Source organism: Lepidochelys kempii, chromosome 6 (assembly GCF_965140285.1).
Source record: "Lepidochelys kempii isolate rLepKem1 chromosome 6, rLepKem1.hap1, whole genome shotgun sequence".
Taxonomy (NCBI): domain Eukaryota; kingdom Metazoa; phylum Chordata; order Testudines; family Cheloniidae; genus Lepidochelys; species Lepidochelys kempii.
Window position 1 is genome coordinate 113,868,273 of NC_136385.1, and position 16,099 is coordinate 113,884,371.

The window sequence follows — 16,099 nt, forward strand, 5'->3', positions numbered from 1 at the left end:
TTTAGAAACTGAGGCTTATAAATACATATTGTTTTGGTGGGCAAGACATTTGTGGTATTCTAAGTTTGCTGTGATCTTGAAAATCCATTGAATCGTTGTTGCCTAAAGTGTCATAACACAATATATTATAATTACGGTATCATTAAAATATTGCATTTAGCAGCTATTCAGCTATTATGTATGCTAGTGTAAGATTTGTCTTCTCTTTCCCACTTCCTTTTGTTTCTGCATTCTTTTCAATGAGGCTCCCGACTGAATATGAGAGGAACGGGAGATATGAGGGCTCAAGGTGAGGGTAATGATTTTTGTTTAAAATGTTACTTAGGCAAGCTTGAACCCTTTTCCCCCTGTTTATGTGGTTCACGGGTTCTAAGCAGCAGGTTTTGTTTCCTTTAACTCCACGAAACTAAACCAAGAAGTCCTCCTGTCTGCAAAACAGTGATTAAAGCATTGAGTGACTTGGTTCTAAACTCTTCCATCTTTCATGTTGCCTTTTCCCTATATGTATTTCTGCATTTTAGCAGCTGGGCAGGCAGGCAGACAGCCCCCAGTGAGACTGCAGAATGGTTCTATAATCCAATATTGGAGGGTGCTAAAGTGTGTGGATGTTTGTTTATTTATTTTTACCCTTTTCAAGGTTATGAGCATAATCTCTGACTCTACCAATCAGCTTGAGGCTGCTTCTGTGAAAGAAAGTCTCCGCTATGATAACTCACAGAATTATCAAATAGGTCATCTTCATGCTGAATTTGTTTAACTTTCTAATCAAGTTTTTAATTTTATTCAGTACTTTTTTCACAAAGTTCTGCCAATACGATGGTACAGAAGTCTGTTTCATGTAACTAGAAACTGTTCAAAAAATGTCCATAAAAGGGACTTAATTTAGTAATTGTTAAAATACTTGTCTTTGCAACGGAGGATGTGAGGGAGATTCGCAAACCTAAGCCACTCTTTTTAGGTGACCAATCTAAGGAACTGTCCTTATGAGGTGTCATTAGAGGAGGTTTTGGAACAAATTGATAAATTAAACAGTAATAAGTCACCAGGACGAGATGATATTCACCCAAGAGTTCCGAAGGAACTTAAATGTGAAAATTGCAGAACTACTAACTGTGGTTTGTAACCTATCATTTAAATCAACTTCTGTACCAAATGATTGGAGGATAGCTAATGTGACACCAATTTTTAAAAAGGGCTCCAGAGGTGATCCCAGCAATTACAGCCCTCACTTCAGTACCAGGCAAACTGGCTGAAACTATAGTGAAGAACAGAAGTGTCAGACACATAGATGAACATGATTTGTTGGGGGAAGATTCAACATGGTTTCTGAAAAGGGAAATTATGCCTCACCAATCTACTAGAATTCTTTGAGGGAGTCCATAAGCATGTGGACAAGGGGATCCAAAGGATATAGAGTACTTAAATTTTCAGAGAGCCTTTCACAAGGTCCCTCACCAAAGACTCTTAAGCAAAGTAAGCTGTTATGGGATAAGACGGAAGGTCCTCTCATGGATCGATAACTGGTCAAAAGATAAGAAAAGATAGGAATAAATGGTCAATTTTCAGAATGGAGAGAGGTAAATAGTGGTGTCCCTCAGGGGTCTGTATTGGAACCAGTACTATTCAACTTATTCATAAATGATCTGGAAAAAGGGGTAAACAGATGATACAAAACTGCTCAAGATAGTTAAGACCCTGGCAAACTGCAAAGAGCTACAAAGGGATCTCACAAAACTGGGTGACTGGGCAATAAAATGGCAGGTGAAATTCATTGTTGATAAATGCAAAGTAATGCACATTGGAAAACATAATCCCAACTATACATATAAAATGATGAGGTCTAAATTAGCTGTTATCACTCAGGAAAGAGATCTTTTCCAATTCCAATATATCTTTTTTGAGTTGGGGTGACCATATCTGCATGCAAAAAAGATATTTTGGAATTGGATAAAATTGAGAAAAGGGCAACAAAAATTATTAGGGGTATGGAATGGCTTCCATATGAGGGTTGATTAATAAGATTGGGACTTTTCATCTTGGAAAAGAGACAAATAAGAGGGGATATGATAGAGGTCTATAAAATCATGACTGGTGTGGAGAAAGTAAATAAGGAAGTGTTATTTACTCCTTATCATAACACAATAACTAGGGGTCACCAAATGAAATTAATAGGCAGCAGGTTTAAAACAAACGAACAGGAATTATTTCTTCACAAAATGCACAGTCAACCCGTGGAATTCTTTGCCAGAGGATGTTGTGAAGGCCAAGACTATAACAGGGTTCAAAAAAGAACTAGATAAATTCATGGAGGATAGGTCCATCAATGGTTATTAGCCAGGATGGGCAGGGATGGTGTCCCTAGTCTGTTTGCCAGAAGCTAGGAATGGGTGATGGGATGGATCACTTGATGATTACCTGGTATGTTCATTCCCTCTGGGGCACCTGGCATTGGCCACTGTTGGAAGACAGGATACTAGGCTAGGTGGACCTGTGGTCTGACCCAGTATGGCTGTTATGTTCTAAACTGAATTATGAATCTTAACATACCGCTGATTTTAAACTGTATGGTATACCATGAGAGCAAAAATAATCTTTGAAGAGGTTTCTGATGCAGAAAACACTTTTATGCACCTATCTGCATGTTACCAACTACTTTTCTGTGAAGGTTTCAGTACACAGATTTCAGCTCTCTCTTTAGCCATGTGACCACTAATTCATAGCTGAAATACAAGAGTGAGCTGATATTCTACAAATTTCTGGAACTCGTCTTCTGATCCATCTGTTTCCACCACCACCAAAACAAGAGAAGAACATTGTTATTACTATGTGCTTTAATTCTTACATTTGATAGTCATCAGATTTTCCCAATGTACCTTCTGTTGTTGTGACAAGGAGATTATTTTTGTTAACATTAGTTTGGTATGTTAACTTTCTGTATTTTATTCTGAAAAAGGCTCTCCAGTAACTTCAGAAGTTAGACTGTTCATCATTGCAAGTTATATGTCAGGTGTGGCCTAAGTCTTTAAGTTGTGACTTAGAGCTGCTATCTTAATGAGGGTTCCAGATTTCTAGAGCTTTCTGGTGCTATATGGCCCAGAATATTGGTCCATGTAGGCTGTAACCTTAATTGAATTACAGGTGAGTGAAAACTTACCTTCACCATGGTAGTAATCAAGTTTTTCATCGTCATGTCCCCATTTGTTCCAATTGTTGTTCACACTAGTTGTGTCTTGGCTTAATTAGATTGTATGCTTTTGGGGTGGGAACAGTCTTACTGTGTGTATATAATATGCAATGCCTAGTACATCAGGGTCCTGTTCCAAGTGGGGGGCCCCTCTAGGCACTTCTGTAATACAAAAAATGCACACTGAACATGGCAGTTACTTCACCAACACAAGATTTAAGAGGCTATTGGTTGTTCTATTAAATAATAAAATGTTTTCTTTCAGTCGCAATGTAGCTGTGGATCAGAAGGATGAAAACAAGGAAGCCAAGCCCCGCTCACTGAGGTTTACTTGGAGCATGAAAACTACCAGTTCCATGGATCCTAACGATATGATGAGGGAAATTCGTAAAGTCCTGGATGCCAATAATTGTGACTATGAACAAAGAGAGCGTTTCTTGCTTTTCTGTGTCCATGGCGAGGGACATGCGGAAAATCTTGTACAGTGGGAGATGGAGGTGTGTAAACTGCCAAGACTGTCACTGAATGGAGTCCGCTTTAAGCGGATATCGGGAACATCCATAGCTTTTAAAAACATTGCTTCCAAAATTGCCAATGAATTAAAGCTGTAAGAAAAAGTAATTAAGTTGTAAATTAAGTAGCAATTTCAAGTGTTTTTGAGAACACCGATGGAAATGTATAGAATAATATTTAGGCAATAATTTCTGCAACTTTTGAATCATGATATTAAAAAAAAAAATTGAAACAAGCTGCTGAGCTGGGAGGGAGAGTTGGACTTTTTTTTTATAAGTGCACTACAGCATTAAAGTTGCCTACTATGTAAAATATTACCCCTTCTGCTTTATTTCCATTGCTCTAAGTCTTTGACAACAAACTGAAACACACAATATATACATTTAAATATGCCTCCTGTTCGTGTGGATGTGAGAATGTACAGTATGTGTGTATAATATATTAAGTATTATCTGTAAACTATTCATTGAAAACATCAGAGCTGTACCCGTACCTCTTTTGGAGCTAATTTTGGTGCTAAAAATTGAAATGGCCAAGGAGGAAACACTTGGGTTAATATTTAAAATAATTGAATGGTTACCCAGTAAATGCAGTTTTACAGTTCACTGCTGTGTTAAGAAAAAAGTGTGAAGGGTTTGGATTTATGGTTGTGAACATTACTCCTGTTTTTAAGTAGATCTCATGAGATAATTAAACATTCACTTTTACTCAGTAAGTCTTGCATTATACTTCTCCCACTATTTATTATTTAAGTCTGAATCAGATTAAAAATTAGTTGATTTATGCATTAAAATTTGGGTAAATGCTTCAATTTCTCTGTTCATGTTAAACACAAGTGTAAAAATATATCCTTTTTATCTCTTTTGTCTTCCATGACTTAGTAGAATGGGTTACCGTTCAGTAAGCTCTACCATTTACTGCTACAGAATGTAAACAGTGTTCAATGAGAACATCACATTTAGTGTCTTATCTTGAGGTAGAAATGTGTTTTAAAAATCTGACTTGCTGGAGCTTGACTTAGTGACAATTTCAGACAAAGTTCCTACTGTAAAGGCTTGGCCAGTTTCTTCAGAAGAACAAAAGGACTCTCAGTGAATGAGAAAAGTTCTGGTGAGAATTACCACATGCCTGAGATGCTGTCTTTCTGCGTTACTGCTGGACATACGTTATCCTTTCCCCTTGAGCTGTGAGCGTGCCCTCTTGTTAAAATCCAGAAGTGGAAAGTCAATGTCTGCTGATCACTTTTCATACTTTAAATGAATTTAATAGTGATGCAAGATACCAGATTGACAGACCGCCTTAGAGACTGAGCTCCTATCATTTGACAAACACAACAGCGCAGGTGGCAGTGGTTCCGCCCTCCCTGTACCCCCTGCTAACGCCCTTGCAGTGCCCTCAGCCCTGTTCTGTGAGGGACTACTTACATAGGTGGAAAGAGAGTTCTATCTCCGTGTCAGTTCTAACTTTTGGTCTCTGCTGAGACTGCTAAGGAGTCACTTGCGGTGGGCTTTTTTTAGTGTGTGGAGAGGAAACCTGCCCTCTCTGAATTCTGTCTTGACCAACTCATTTCCTACAGACCACCAAGCAGCCATCAAATGGTACCAATTCTTAGTCGCTACTGACCCGGGATGGATTTGAATCAGAAACCTGGATTCCCCGATCCATTCAATCTACGTACTAATTTTCCCTTTCCTGTATTCAGTTTGCTATTTCACTAAGGATTTGTGTAGATGATACCCCGTATTATCTACTTGACTTTATTTTATATAAATTTAATGCTTATGGTCCTGTTCCCATGCAGCAGTTAGGCATGTACTTAACGTGCTTTAATTCAGACCCTTAGCTTGCTTTTTAAAATTACAGTGAGCTAATATAGTTCTTCATTGTGTGCGCAACTTAGGTTTGACCCAAGGTGCAAATGCAGAATCCCGAATATTTTGCACATTAAGTTTTGTGATCCATGCTCTGTAAACAAGAATTTCTTCCTTTATACCTCTTCCTCAGTCTCTAGTGACCTTGCCCTAAGCATTGATAATTATGCTAACTAAAGGATAATTATAGTTGTTAAATGCATTAAATATTCCTGAATTTACATTTTTTAATCTATATATATTTTGTATCATGAACTGGCTTTAGAACTCTTGGTGCAGATGGAGTTTGATGGGCTGTCAGTACTCGTGCTTACTTTGCTCAGGATGGTCTTGCCATGAAAACTCCATTCTGTAATAGCAATAAGAGATTTCAGGACAGATGTACTTCTCAGGTGAGGATTCACATAGCCTTTAGCTTTCTACGTTAAACACTGCTCAAGGTGTATTCTTTTCATCCAGTAGTGTACTTCCGGTTGTCTTATAATTTAAACTCCATGTTCTGATTAATCATAGCACTTACTGATTGTAAATCTGTATTCAGTGGAAATTCCAAAAAAAATTCATATTAAATGTCTCTTGCAATACTCTGGGTTTTTTTATCCGTTCAGTATATAATTGTTTCTGCAAAGTGCAACAGTAAGTATCATAAGTTTAAATATTTTTAAAAGTTTGTACTTAAGTATTTGTCTTAAAATGTATTCAAAAGGTACTTTTAGAAATAATCTGTATTTAAGATATTAAAATACACCACATGACGTATTTATTATCACTAGAAACAGGTTCTTAACAGCTTCCTTCTCAAATATAATACAAAACTGTCAATTGCAAAAATGTTACAAATGTTCTTGATCATAACACATACAATGTCCTTCATTCTAAAGTGCAGAAGCTTGTAATTATTTGTCTGGTTCACTGGTAGGACAATCACTGAAGGAACTATATTTTGCTTTATTAAGAAGATGCTTAATATAAAGATATAGGCCTCAATCCTGCATGGTCACTGGAGATCTTTTAGCTCAGGGGACTGCCTGCTGGTATGAGCTCGCAGGGTTGGGTCTATAGTTACTTTATATATCAAACCTCCTTGTAATCAGAGTCCAAGATGTGTGTTGTGGTGATAATAGCAGTCCTGGGCACCTTATGAGATGTTGATCCAGGGCTGAGAAATGCTTTTGTAACAGCATTAATTCTGCCCTAGAGATCGGAGTCTCATTTTCTAAAAATGTTTGTTGGCTCTTGACTAACACACTGTGCGCTCTCCCACCCAAGTCACTGCCAGGTCTGATTTTGAAATCAAGCTTTTCTTCCCTTGGCTCGCAGGTAAAAAAATGTTCTGAGTTTTTCATGGCATATTTTAATTACTATATTTTGCGAAGCTTTCTTTAAGTAATTCAATTCAAAATATTTCTTGTCATACATGGAAACTCAAGAGTAAGTGAGAATTAATAAGCTCAACCAAGCTTTTCTCTCAAAGGTTACAATTCATTGAAGCAATCTAGAAACCAAAAAGGCATAGCTCTGAGAGAAATAGCTGCATTTGCCTGACCAGATATGTTTTAAGACCTTGGACCTTGCTGTGAAGGAGATGGTATATAATTCAGCGTAAAGGGCAGTACTAGCTGTTCCTCCAAACTTTAGTTTTCAAGTATGTTACCACAAACCTTCATCATTGATATCCCTGAAGGAAGTGACCCCTATAGAAATTGGCCTGGTCAGTGTGGGTTCAAGGAACCTCAGCCTTAGTACAAGTAGCACAAACTCTGGGGTACTAATTCTCTTATTAATCATTTGCATTATGGTAAAAGCCATAACCAAGATAGGGGTCCTATTATGCTGGGTGCTATTGAAAACAAAAACAGTAAGATGCAGTCCCAAAGATCTTACAATCTAAAATAGGCCACGGTCTGAAAAAAGAGGTATTGCTTTCCATATTTTACAGATGGGAATAGAAGCACGGAGATTAAGTACCTTGCCCATGGTCACATAGGAAATCTACGTTCAATTCCCAGGTCTGCTACAGACCTGAGTTCTAGTCCAGTCTCTTAACTATAAAACCATGTCTAAGGCCCTGATCCAGCAAGGTACAGAAGTACATTGCTTAATTTGAATCATGTGAGTAGTCCCATTAGTGTGAATGCTAGGCACATCCTAAAGCACCTTGCTGGATCAGGGCCAAAGCCACTCCCTTTGAATCAATGTAACAACATTTGTGTATTTCAGCGGCTCTAGACTGATGGGTTATATTGTGGTCTTTGTGCTTCCCATGCCCTAGAGCCTTTTGGTGGCAGTCTGTGTACAATGAAATATTTGGGAACCATATAGTGGAGAAGGAGGAGGAGATGTGTGATGTACTCCACTAGAGCGTGTTTCTTTAACCAAATGTTTTGTTTCAAATTTATATCTTTAAGGGCGTAAGACACTGCTGTGTTAGGACATTGGTCTAAACATTGGTTGGAAGAACAACCTCTTTAGGAATGTGAATACACATTTCAAATTTATATTAATGTATAATTTTTCAAATAAATTTGTGCAGATGGTGACTGTTTTGATCTGCATTTTACTCTCCTGGCTATGTGTATAGTTCTCATTTCCTTCACTCTTGCTAGAGAAGCCTTGGAGCTTTGCAGTGGAGAATGGCTTCATTTTATTAAAAATCACTAGTACTGCCAATTTCATCACCGTTTCAGACATTGTGGTAAGTCGGGGACTGTTCTAGCCTTCAGTTTGAGTAGCAGTAAGTTATCTCTTAACAGTTTCAATATTATGTTTCTTGAAAGGCTCCCTACTTCAATAATCACATTATTGAATTCTTATCCAATTAGAAAACTCTTAGGATCAACACTTTGCTTCAGTATGTAGTGAATTTTCAGGTAGAAACTAATGGAAGAAATAAAGTCCATCCAATTTGTTGATCAGCTTTCCAAGGTTCCTATCCTGTTGGTGTTTTCTTTCCAGGCATTGACACTATACTGTGTTCTCTGGATGCGTTCTTGCTGGATGTACACCTTTCCAGCAGAGGCACTAAGAAAAGCAATGGCACTAAAACTGCTGCTCAGAATTTGAATTATTCTTAAATTGTCTTTCTCAGCCTTTCAGATTTGTCCTAGCGCTAAGAATAAAGTTTAAACTCGGCTGAATATGGTAGGCTTTTTGCCCCGGCAATGGTTGAGAGCAGAAGATCTGTAGATGTTAATACAAATCCCCATTGCAATCTGTGTGGAGACAACTTAGTGTCAGCAACTGCTACCTCTGGTTTACATTTACTTATCTAGAACTGTTAAATGCAAATAGTAGTAGTGGCAATTCATCAGGTAAGTTGTTTAATTCAAAAAATGTTAAACATTCCTGATGGAAATTGAAAATGATGGTTATTTCTTCAGCAATTGCTGCTCTGCGTCTGTGGAGTGTTTCTATCAAAATCTGTTAAAATGCAAATATAATACATGCATACAAAGTGGTAGAGTTATGGTTGCTGGGGGAAACCATAGCACTGAATTCCCTGGCTTTGGGGTTTTTCAGTTCTCAATCACAACAGTCTATTCTTCTTACACATTAAATTTAATAAAATAAACATTGAAATCATACATTTCGTGTTTCAGTGTAGTTCTTAATCACACTGAATGCATTAGGTGCATTTAATTAGATATTCTCACAAGTAATCAGAGATTTAAATGATCTAATCAAAATAATCTTACCTGTGCTTTTCAATCTGTGGCAATGGAAATTGAATATAGTCATGAAGGAAAATGCTATTGTGTGTATGTACAAAATGTTATTTTCAATCATTCGACTATTTCTCAACCAATATTTTTCTAAGTTAGAGGCATTTCTCATTAAGAACTGGTTACCTTGAGCACTAGAAAAAAATCCTTTTTAATTGAGTGCAAAAAAATCTGAAATTTTTTTGTAAGTGTAACAAGATTTGGGGTTTTTTCTGATTCAAAATGGGCGAATGACATTTAACTAATCTCTGCACAAATATTTCCCTGTGATGCAGAGAATAAACATGAAAACTGCCAGCCAAATAGGTAATTCATTTGGAAAGTAGTAGATCTTGAAGGTAGGGATGTAGAATGAAAGTGCCTTGAATATAATTACTCTGCTCCTGTGGCACAATAATGAAGATTAATAACAACTTGATACTTATAGAGAAAACAGTAAATGAAAGGCACGGCAGTTCCATTTTGTGCTTCAGAGGATGAGGACTGTTTGCTGGAATGGTCTTTCTTATGGTATCTATCTGTTCAATCTTGTATTTAGCTGAGATGCTAAATACAAGGTTTTCCAAGACCTGAGGAGGAGCTCTGTGTAGCTCGAAACCTGGTCTCTCTCACCAGCAGAAGTTGGTCCAATTAAAGTTATTACCTCACTCATCTTGTGTCTCATATCTTGGGACTAACACAGCTACAGCAACACGACTTTCTTACAGTAGATTCTCATGAAACAGAGGTGGAGTTATAGTGATCGCAATGGTTACAGGATGTCTCTCGAATTCAGAAACAAAAAGGAGCCACCATGGCTTGGTATTACTCATGATGTTGAGCAGTGACTCCAGAAAATACTCCATATGTTATAACTTTCATATGAACAGTAGAAGTATTGTAATTAACTTCGGCTTATTGCAAATCTATTCTAGAAAAATCTAGTGGAAGATATTTACTTGTATATATTTGATTGACAAATACCCTGGTGTTACATAATGCTATCTTTATCTCTTCATTACATCTCAGGGTCGTTCATAGGATTAATTTTTTTGTAAATTATGATTTTATCTTTTACATGGGAAAACAGCAGAGGTGCAGAAACCCTTTGAACTCCTCTCACCCTGTTTCTTCTCCCACTTCCCTATGAATTCATCATGATGCCCAATATAAGGGCTTGTCTACACTTACCAGGGGATCAATGCGCAGTGATCGATGCATCAGCAGTTGCTTTAGTGGGTCTAGTGAAGACCCGCTAAATTGACCACAGATTGCTCTCCTGTTGACTCCTGTACTCCACCTGAATGAGAAGCCCAAGGGGAGTTGATGGGAGAGCATCTCTCGTCAACACAGTGTAGTGCGGACCCTGTGGTAAGTAGATCTAAGTACGTCAACTTCAGCTACATTATTCCGTAGCTGAAGTTGCATATCTTAGACTGATCTCCCATAGTGTAGACAAGGCTAAGATTTGTCTGCTGGGAAGGGCAACAGCAATGTTTTTAAGATGAAATTCCTTTCCTGTTTTGTAAAGAGTAATAATCTCCAATTTCCTCTTTCTGAGATTTAATTAAATGGAATTATTTGCTTTGGTGTTTGTTTAAATATTATAATGGACACTTATCTGTGACTGTTCTAGTTAAGATTGTGAGCCAAGGTATTCCATGGTAAAAAGGCAACGTCAATGCCGAGTTATGGTTGCTTGGTTGGTATGTCATCCCCCTCAGAAGGGTGCAGAATAGGGTTAATGGTTCAAATTTAGATCCAAATTTCTATCTCCCTTCTGTTGATGTACCAAATTTCAAAGGAATCTGACTAAGCATGTTAATTTTAGAGGACTTAAAAATTTCAATCTTTTAAACATGTCACAAGCTCCCATGCCGCTGTAATAATATGATCTCTGATCAGTTTCCATTTCTGTTCCACTACATAACTTTCTGAAGCTTTGTGCCTATAGTTATCCATGTTTGCTCTTACAGAATGTTTTTATTTTTTAAATCTTCAGCTAAATCTTGCTAGCTGTATTTGGAGTTATGAGAGGGTTATGGGGAAAAAACACTTCCCACATTCTTCTGTTTTTAAAAAAAAATCCTCACTTTACCGTAGCCTTAATTATTTTAATAAAGTTTGAAACTTTAGAGGGAGCTAATTTTCAAAGGTCTATTTGTTTACATGATGATAGATGTGTCTGGATTCAGCAGGCATGGAAATTTGAACGCAGCCATTGTCAAGCATTTTCATTGGATGGCCATCTTATAGGAGAGGTTTGTGCTCATCTTGTCACCCAATTGTAATTGCATAATTGTGCCAACTGTAGCAATTGTTTACATGGAAGAATAATAGGGAAGTATTATATATTTTTAGCTTTAGATGCTTTTTGCTGTCAGAAACATGGATGAGTCAGCAGAATGTGACTGACTGTGGCCCCCAGTTTGGGCCCTTTGAGTGTATTGAATGTGTGCACTAAACTGAGTGTTCTAACTGCTGTTCTGCTCTTTACGTACATTCTGTAAATGTTGCATTACAAACGGTCCAAAGCAAAATTGTGCAGTCTGAACTTTAAAAACTGTCTTTATCTAACTGTTCTCTCTACAGACTTCCTCTGGGATTTGAAACCTATGGGCAGGTGCTTTCCTTCTCTCATCATCTCCACTATCCATTCTGTTGACCAAACCCTCCCCTAGTTACACTTGTGCTACCCTACATCTCTTTGAACTGTTCCAGTGGTGCAAAAGCTCTACAAAGTTCCTTTAACTAGCCACATAGAGATTCCCCTAGCCAAGGGGAAGACGTGTTTAAGAGCCTGCTTTATACCACTGTGCAATGCCTCTTCACAGCCCTTAGGGTCAAGTGTGCAACCGGGAGAGAGAGGATGTGGCCAAAATGTTGCTGCGGTTAAATTCCTAGCTGCTGGAATGGTGATTCTTTGAGTACTTGCGCGTGTCCATTCCACATTAGGTGTGTGCGCACCTCATGCACAGTCACTGGAAATTTTTCCCTCTGTGGAACCTGCTGGGTTGACTCGAGCGCCCTTTGGTGCCTTGTGCTTATCGCACTGTAAAAGGGGTCGCCCGACCTTGTACCCTCTCAGTTCCTTCTTGCCATCTGTGACAGTTGCTGGAACTGCTCCTCTTGCTTCGTTAGTGGTTCTCGTTTGTCACTCCATCCCTTCCTTTTTTTTTTCCTTCCCAATAGTTTTCTCAGTTTGAACTTTAGTTAGTAGTTGTAAATAGTTGGACTCTCACCGCTTTAGCTGAGATTCCTCTGCTTCCTGAGCCGTGCATGCCTCGTTCTCCAGGCTTCAAGCCCTGCGCCTCCTGCGCAAGGCCATGCCTTTGAGGAATCCGCATTCCAGTTGTCTAAAGTGCTTGGGTGAGACTCATATCAGAGATTGCTGCCAGTTCAAGCTGAATACAAAGAAAGAACAGGAGGCCATGTTAAAGTCCTCCTGATGGAAATGGCGCTTAGACCCTCCTTGGAAATGAGCTGGTCGGACTTGGCACCAAGTATCTCAGTGTCAGTACTGAGTGCTCCACCCACTGTAAGTGACTCTTGGCACTGTTCCCTGTCACTGATGCAGAGAAAAAACAGAAGCAGCTGGCCAGGATGTTCCCCAACGCTAAAAAGGCCATTCATGGGGTGAATAGCAGAATGCTCCCTGCGTCTGGTCACTCGTCTGCCCCCCGCACAGCAGGCTGTACTGTCAACTCCATCCTGTTCACAGGCTCCACTGAGTCCAGTCCCAGGTCAGCCGTCATCACCGGAGGGACAGTGTGGCACCAGTGAGATAACGGTGCCATCCACTCCAGAGGCATTAGTTGTGGCCAGAGACTTTCTTTCACTGTTCGTACTGCCATCACTGGCAGTCCAAGAATCAGCATCATCAGTGCTGGAGAGCAGAAGGAAGCATGTTGCCCTGAGTTCCCATTTGGTACTGGGGCCATCGGTACCATCTAGAGGGTAACTGTCCCTGCTAGCATCGACGTGGGCTTCTCCATGTCGGCACCAATCCCCTGATCCTTTGCACCAACCCCTGGAATCAGTGGATACCACATCTCCATGATCCCTGGAGGAAGGCTAATTTTTGGAGCGGAGGTGGAGTCATTCACCCAGACAAGAACTCACTACCAGTACGCCACCTATCAGTCCTATTCGATGGGGGATCCCAGTGTGGGGGTACCTCTGAGTGATTGGCCCAGTGGGCACTGACCTATGCAAATGCAATGGCCAATCTAGAACCCATAAGGCTTCACCTTGGTTCCAGTCCCTGCTCTGCGCGCACACACACACACACACACACACTTAGTGGTGTCGGAGAGAGGCTCCTCTGTCTCACCAAGCAGCAGCGGACCCGGACTCCAGTACCGAGCCCAGTACTGACATTCAAGACCTGGACCTATGGGATTTGCGCCATGCAGAGGAAGAAGAGAAGGAACCCGTGACAGTGCAGGCCACTGCCGCCTCTTCCCCAGTGTCAGGGCCAGCCACATCGCACCCTACCCCCAGGATGACTTAAAAGCTCATCAGGGGCTATTGAAGAGGGTGACCTTAAAGCTAGGTCTGGAAGTGGAGGTCGTAAGAGTTCCCCCCCACAGCCTAGTAGACATCTTGGCCATGGTGGCCCCATCAAAGGTGACTCTCTTGCTCCTTCAGGAATCCAGGCAGGAGCTAGTTGGCAGCCGGTATCAAATGGAGTGCCCCAAGGGTCGGTCCTGGGGCCGGTTTTGTTCAATATCTTCATAAATGATCTGGAGGATGGTGTGGATTGCACTCTCAGCAAATTTGCGGATGATACTAAACTGGGAGGAGTGGTAGATACGCTGGAGGGGAGGGATAGGATACAGAAGGACCTAGACAAATTGGAGGATTGGGCCAAAAGAAATCTGATGAGGTTCAATAAGGATAAGTGCAGGGTCCTGCACTTAGGACGGAAGAACCCAATGCACAGCTACAGACTAGGGACCGAATGGCTAGGCAGCAGTTCTACAGAAAAGGACCTAGGGGTGACAGTGGACGACAAGCTGGATATGAGTCAGCAGTGTGCCCTTGTTGCCAAGAAGGCCAATGGCATTTTGGGATGTATAAGTAGGGGTATAGCGAGCAGATCGAGGGACGTGATCGTTCCCCTCTATTCGACATTGGTGAGGCCTCATCTGGAGTACTGTGTCCAGTTTTGGGCCCCACACTACAAGAAGGATGTGGATAAATTGGAGAGAGTCCAGCGAAGGGCAACAAAAATGATTAGGGGTCTGGAACACATGACTTATGAGGAGAGGCTGAGGGAGCTGGGATTGTTTAGCCTGCAGAAGAGAAGAATGAGGGGGGATTTGATAGCTGCTTTCAACTACCTGAAAGGGGGTTCCAAAGAGGATGGCTCTAGACTGTTCTCAATGGTAGCAGATGACAGAACGAGGAGTAATGGTCTCAAGTTGCAGTGGGGGAGGTTTAGATTGGATATTAGGAAAAACTTTTTCACTAAGAGGGTGGTGAAACACTGGAATGCGTTACCTAGGGAGGTGGTAGAATCTCCTTCCTTAGAGGTTTTTAAGGTCAGGCTTGACAAAGCCCTGGCTGGGATGATTTAACTGGGAATTGGTCCTGCTTCGAGCAGGGGGTTGGACTAGATGACCTTCTGGGGTCCCTTCCAACCCTGATATTCTATGATTCTATGATTCTCTCCACTCTGGTGGAAGAGGAGAAGGCAATAGCCAGGGCTTCCTTGCAAGCCACCCTAGATGCAGTAGATGTGGTGGCCCATGTGAAGATGCTCTTGGCTCTAGTCCTCTGGCCTACTGGCAGAGGTGCAGCAGTCCCTTCAGGACCTCAGGTTTGAAGGGTGCTCACTTTCCTCAGAGCAAGCAGATGCAAAGCTCTACAGCCTGAAGAACTCCAGATCCACCTTCAAATCCCTGGGTCTCTATGTCCTGGCACCTTCAAGGAAACATTTCAGGCCCCAACAGCCCACGCATTTCTCTGCTCTGCTGCCCTGTCAGGACCTGCAGAAAGCAAAGTAGAGGCTTTAGGTGCAGGTAACTGCCCCCATCCACATCAGCATTGCTACCTGACCCTCCCAGATACTCGGGGGGCTCCAAACAGAACTTTTGATGGGGCGCCTGAGGACATTATACCAGTTCCCACATCAGATCCAGTCCCCTATTATTTCCAAACCATTTGTCCCACTTCAGCTCAGCATTGTCATGCATCACCACAAACTATTGGGTGCTGAGCATGGTGGAAGAGGGATATACCCTCCAATTTTTTTACACCTTGTCCCCCCCACCCCAGTCCCTCTTCAGGGACCCTTCTCACAAGCAGCTGTTAGTCCAGGAGATGCAAGCCCTCATCCGGGTAGGAGTTGTGGAGGCGGTTCCTCAGGACTTAAGAGGGAAGAGGTTTTATTCACATTATTTCCTAATCCCAAAGTGGTCTCCGACCCATTTTATAGCTGCACTGCTCAACAGCTATCTCAAAAAGCTGAGGTTCCACAGGGTCTCCTTAGTCTCCATCATTCCCTCCCTGGATTCCAGAGGCTGGAGGAATGCCTCCCTCAATTTAAGAGATGTCTTTTTCCATATCCCAGTTTTCCGAGGCCACAGAATGTTTCTCAGGTTTGTTGTGAATCAGACCCTGTTTTCCCATTTGGCCTGTCAGCAGCCCCATGGGTCTTTATGAAATGCATGGCAGTATTGGCGGCCTTCTTGAGAAGGTGAGGAGTACAAGTTTACCCATACCTTGATGACTGGCTGATGGAAGGCTAGCCCCAAAGCATTCGAGACTAGGGATATTGAGTGCTGGTGCCTGATGAAGGGAACGCCTGAGCCCACCAGTCGAGG

The 16,099-nt window shown here is 41.0% G+C and overlaps 1 protein-coding gene across 11 annotated transcripts in view; it reads left to right on the plus strand.

The window, feature by feature from the left end:
* The window catches only part of MARK3 (microtubule affinity regulating kinase 3), a 111,036-nt gene extending 107,027 nt beyond the window's left edge, over positions 1 to 4,009 (plus strand). For 7 of the 11 annotated variants that reach the window (XM_073349748.2, XM_073349738.2, XM_073349739.2 and 4 more), the window contains 2 exons: positions 245 to 289; positions 3,450 to 4,009. In XM_073349748.2, the coding sequence (XP_073205849.1) occupies positions 245 to 289; positions 3,450 to 3,795 (391 nt within the window). In that variant the 3' untranslated portion in view covers positions 3,796 to 4,009. The remainder of the gene's footprint in view (positions 1 to 244; positions 290 to 3,449) is intronic. The other 4 variants (XM_073349741.2, XM_073349743.2, XM_073349746.2 and 1 more) reach the window with 1 other exon arrangement.
* Positions 4,010 to 16,099: the final 12,090 nt, after the last annotated feature.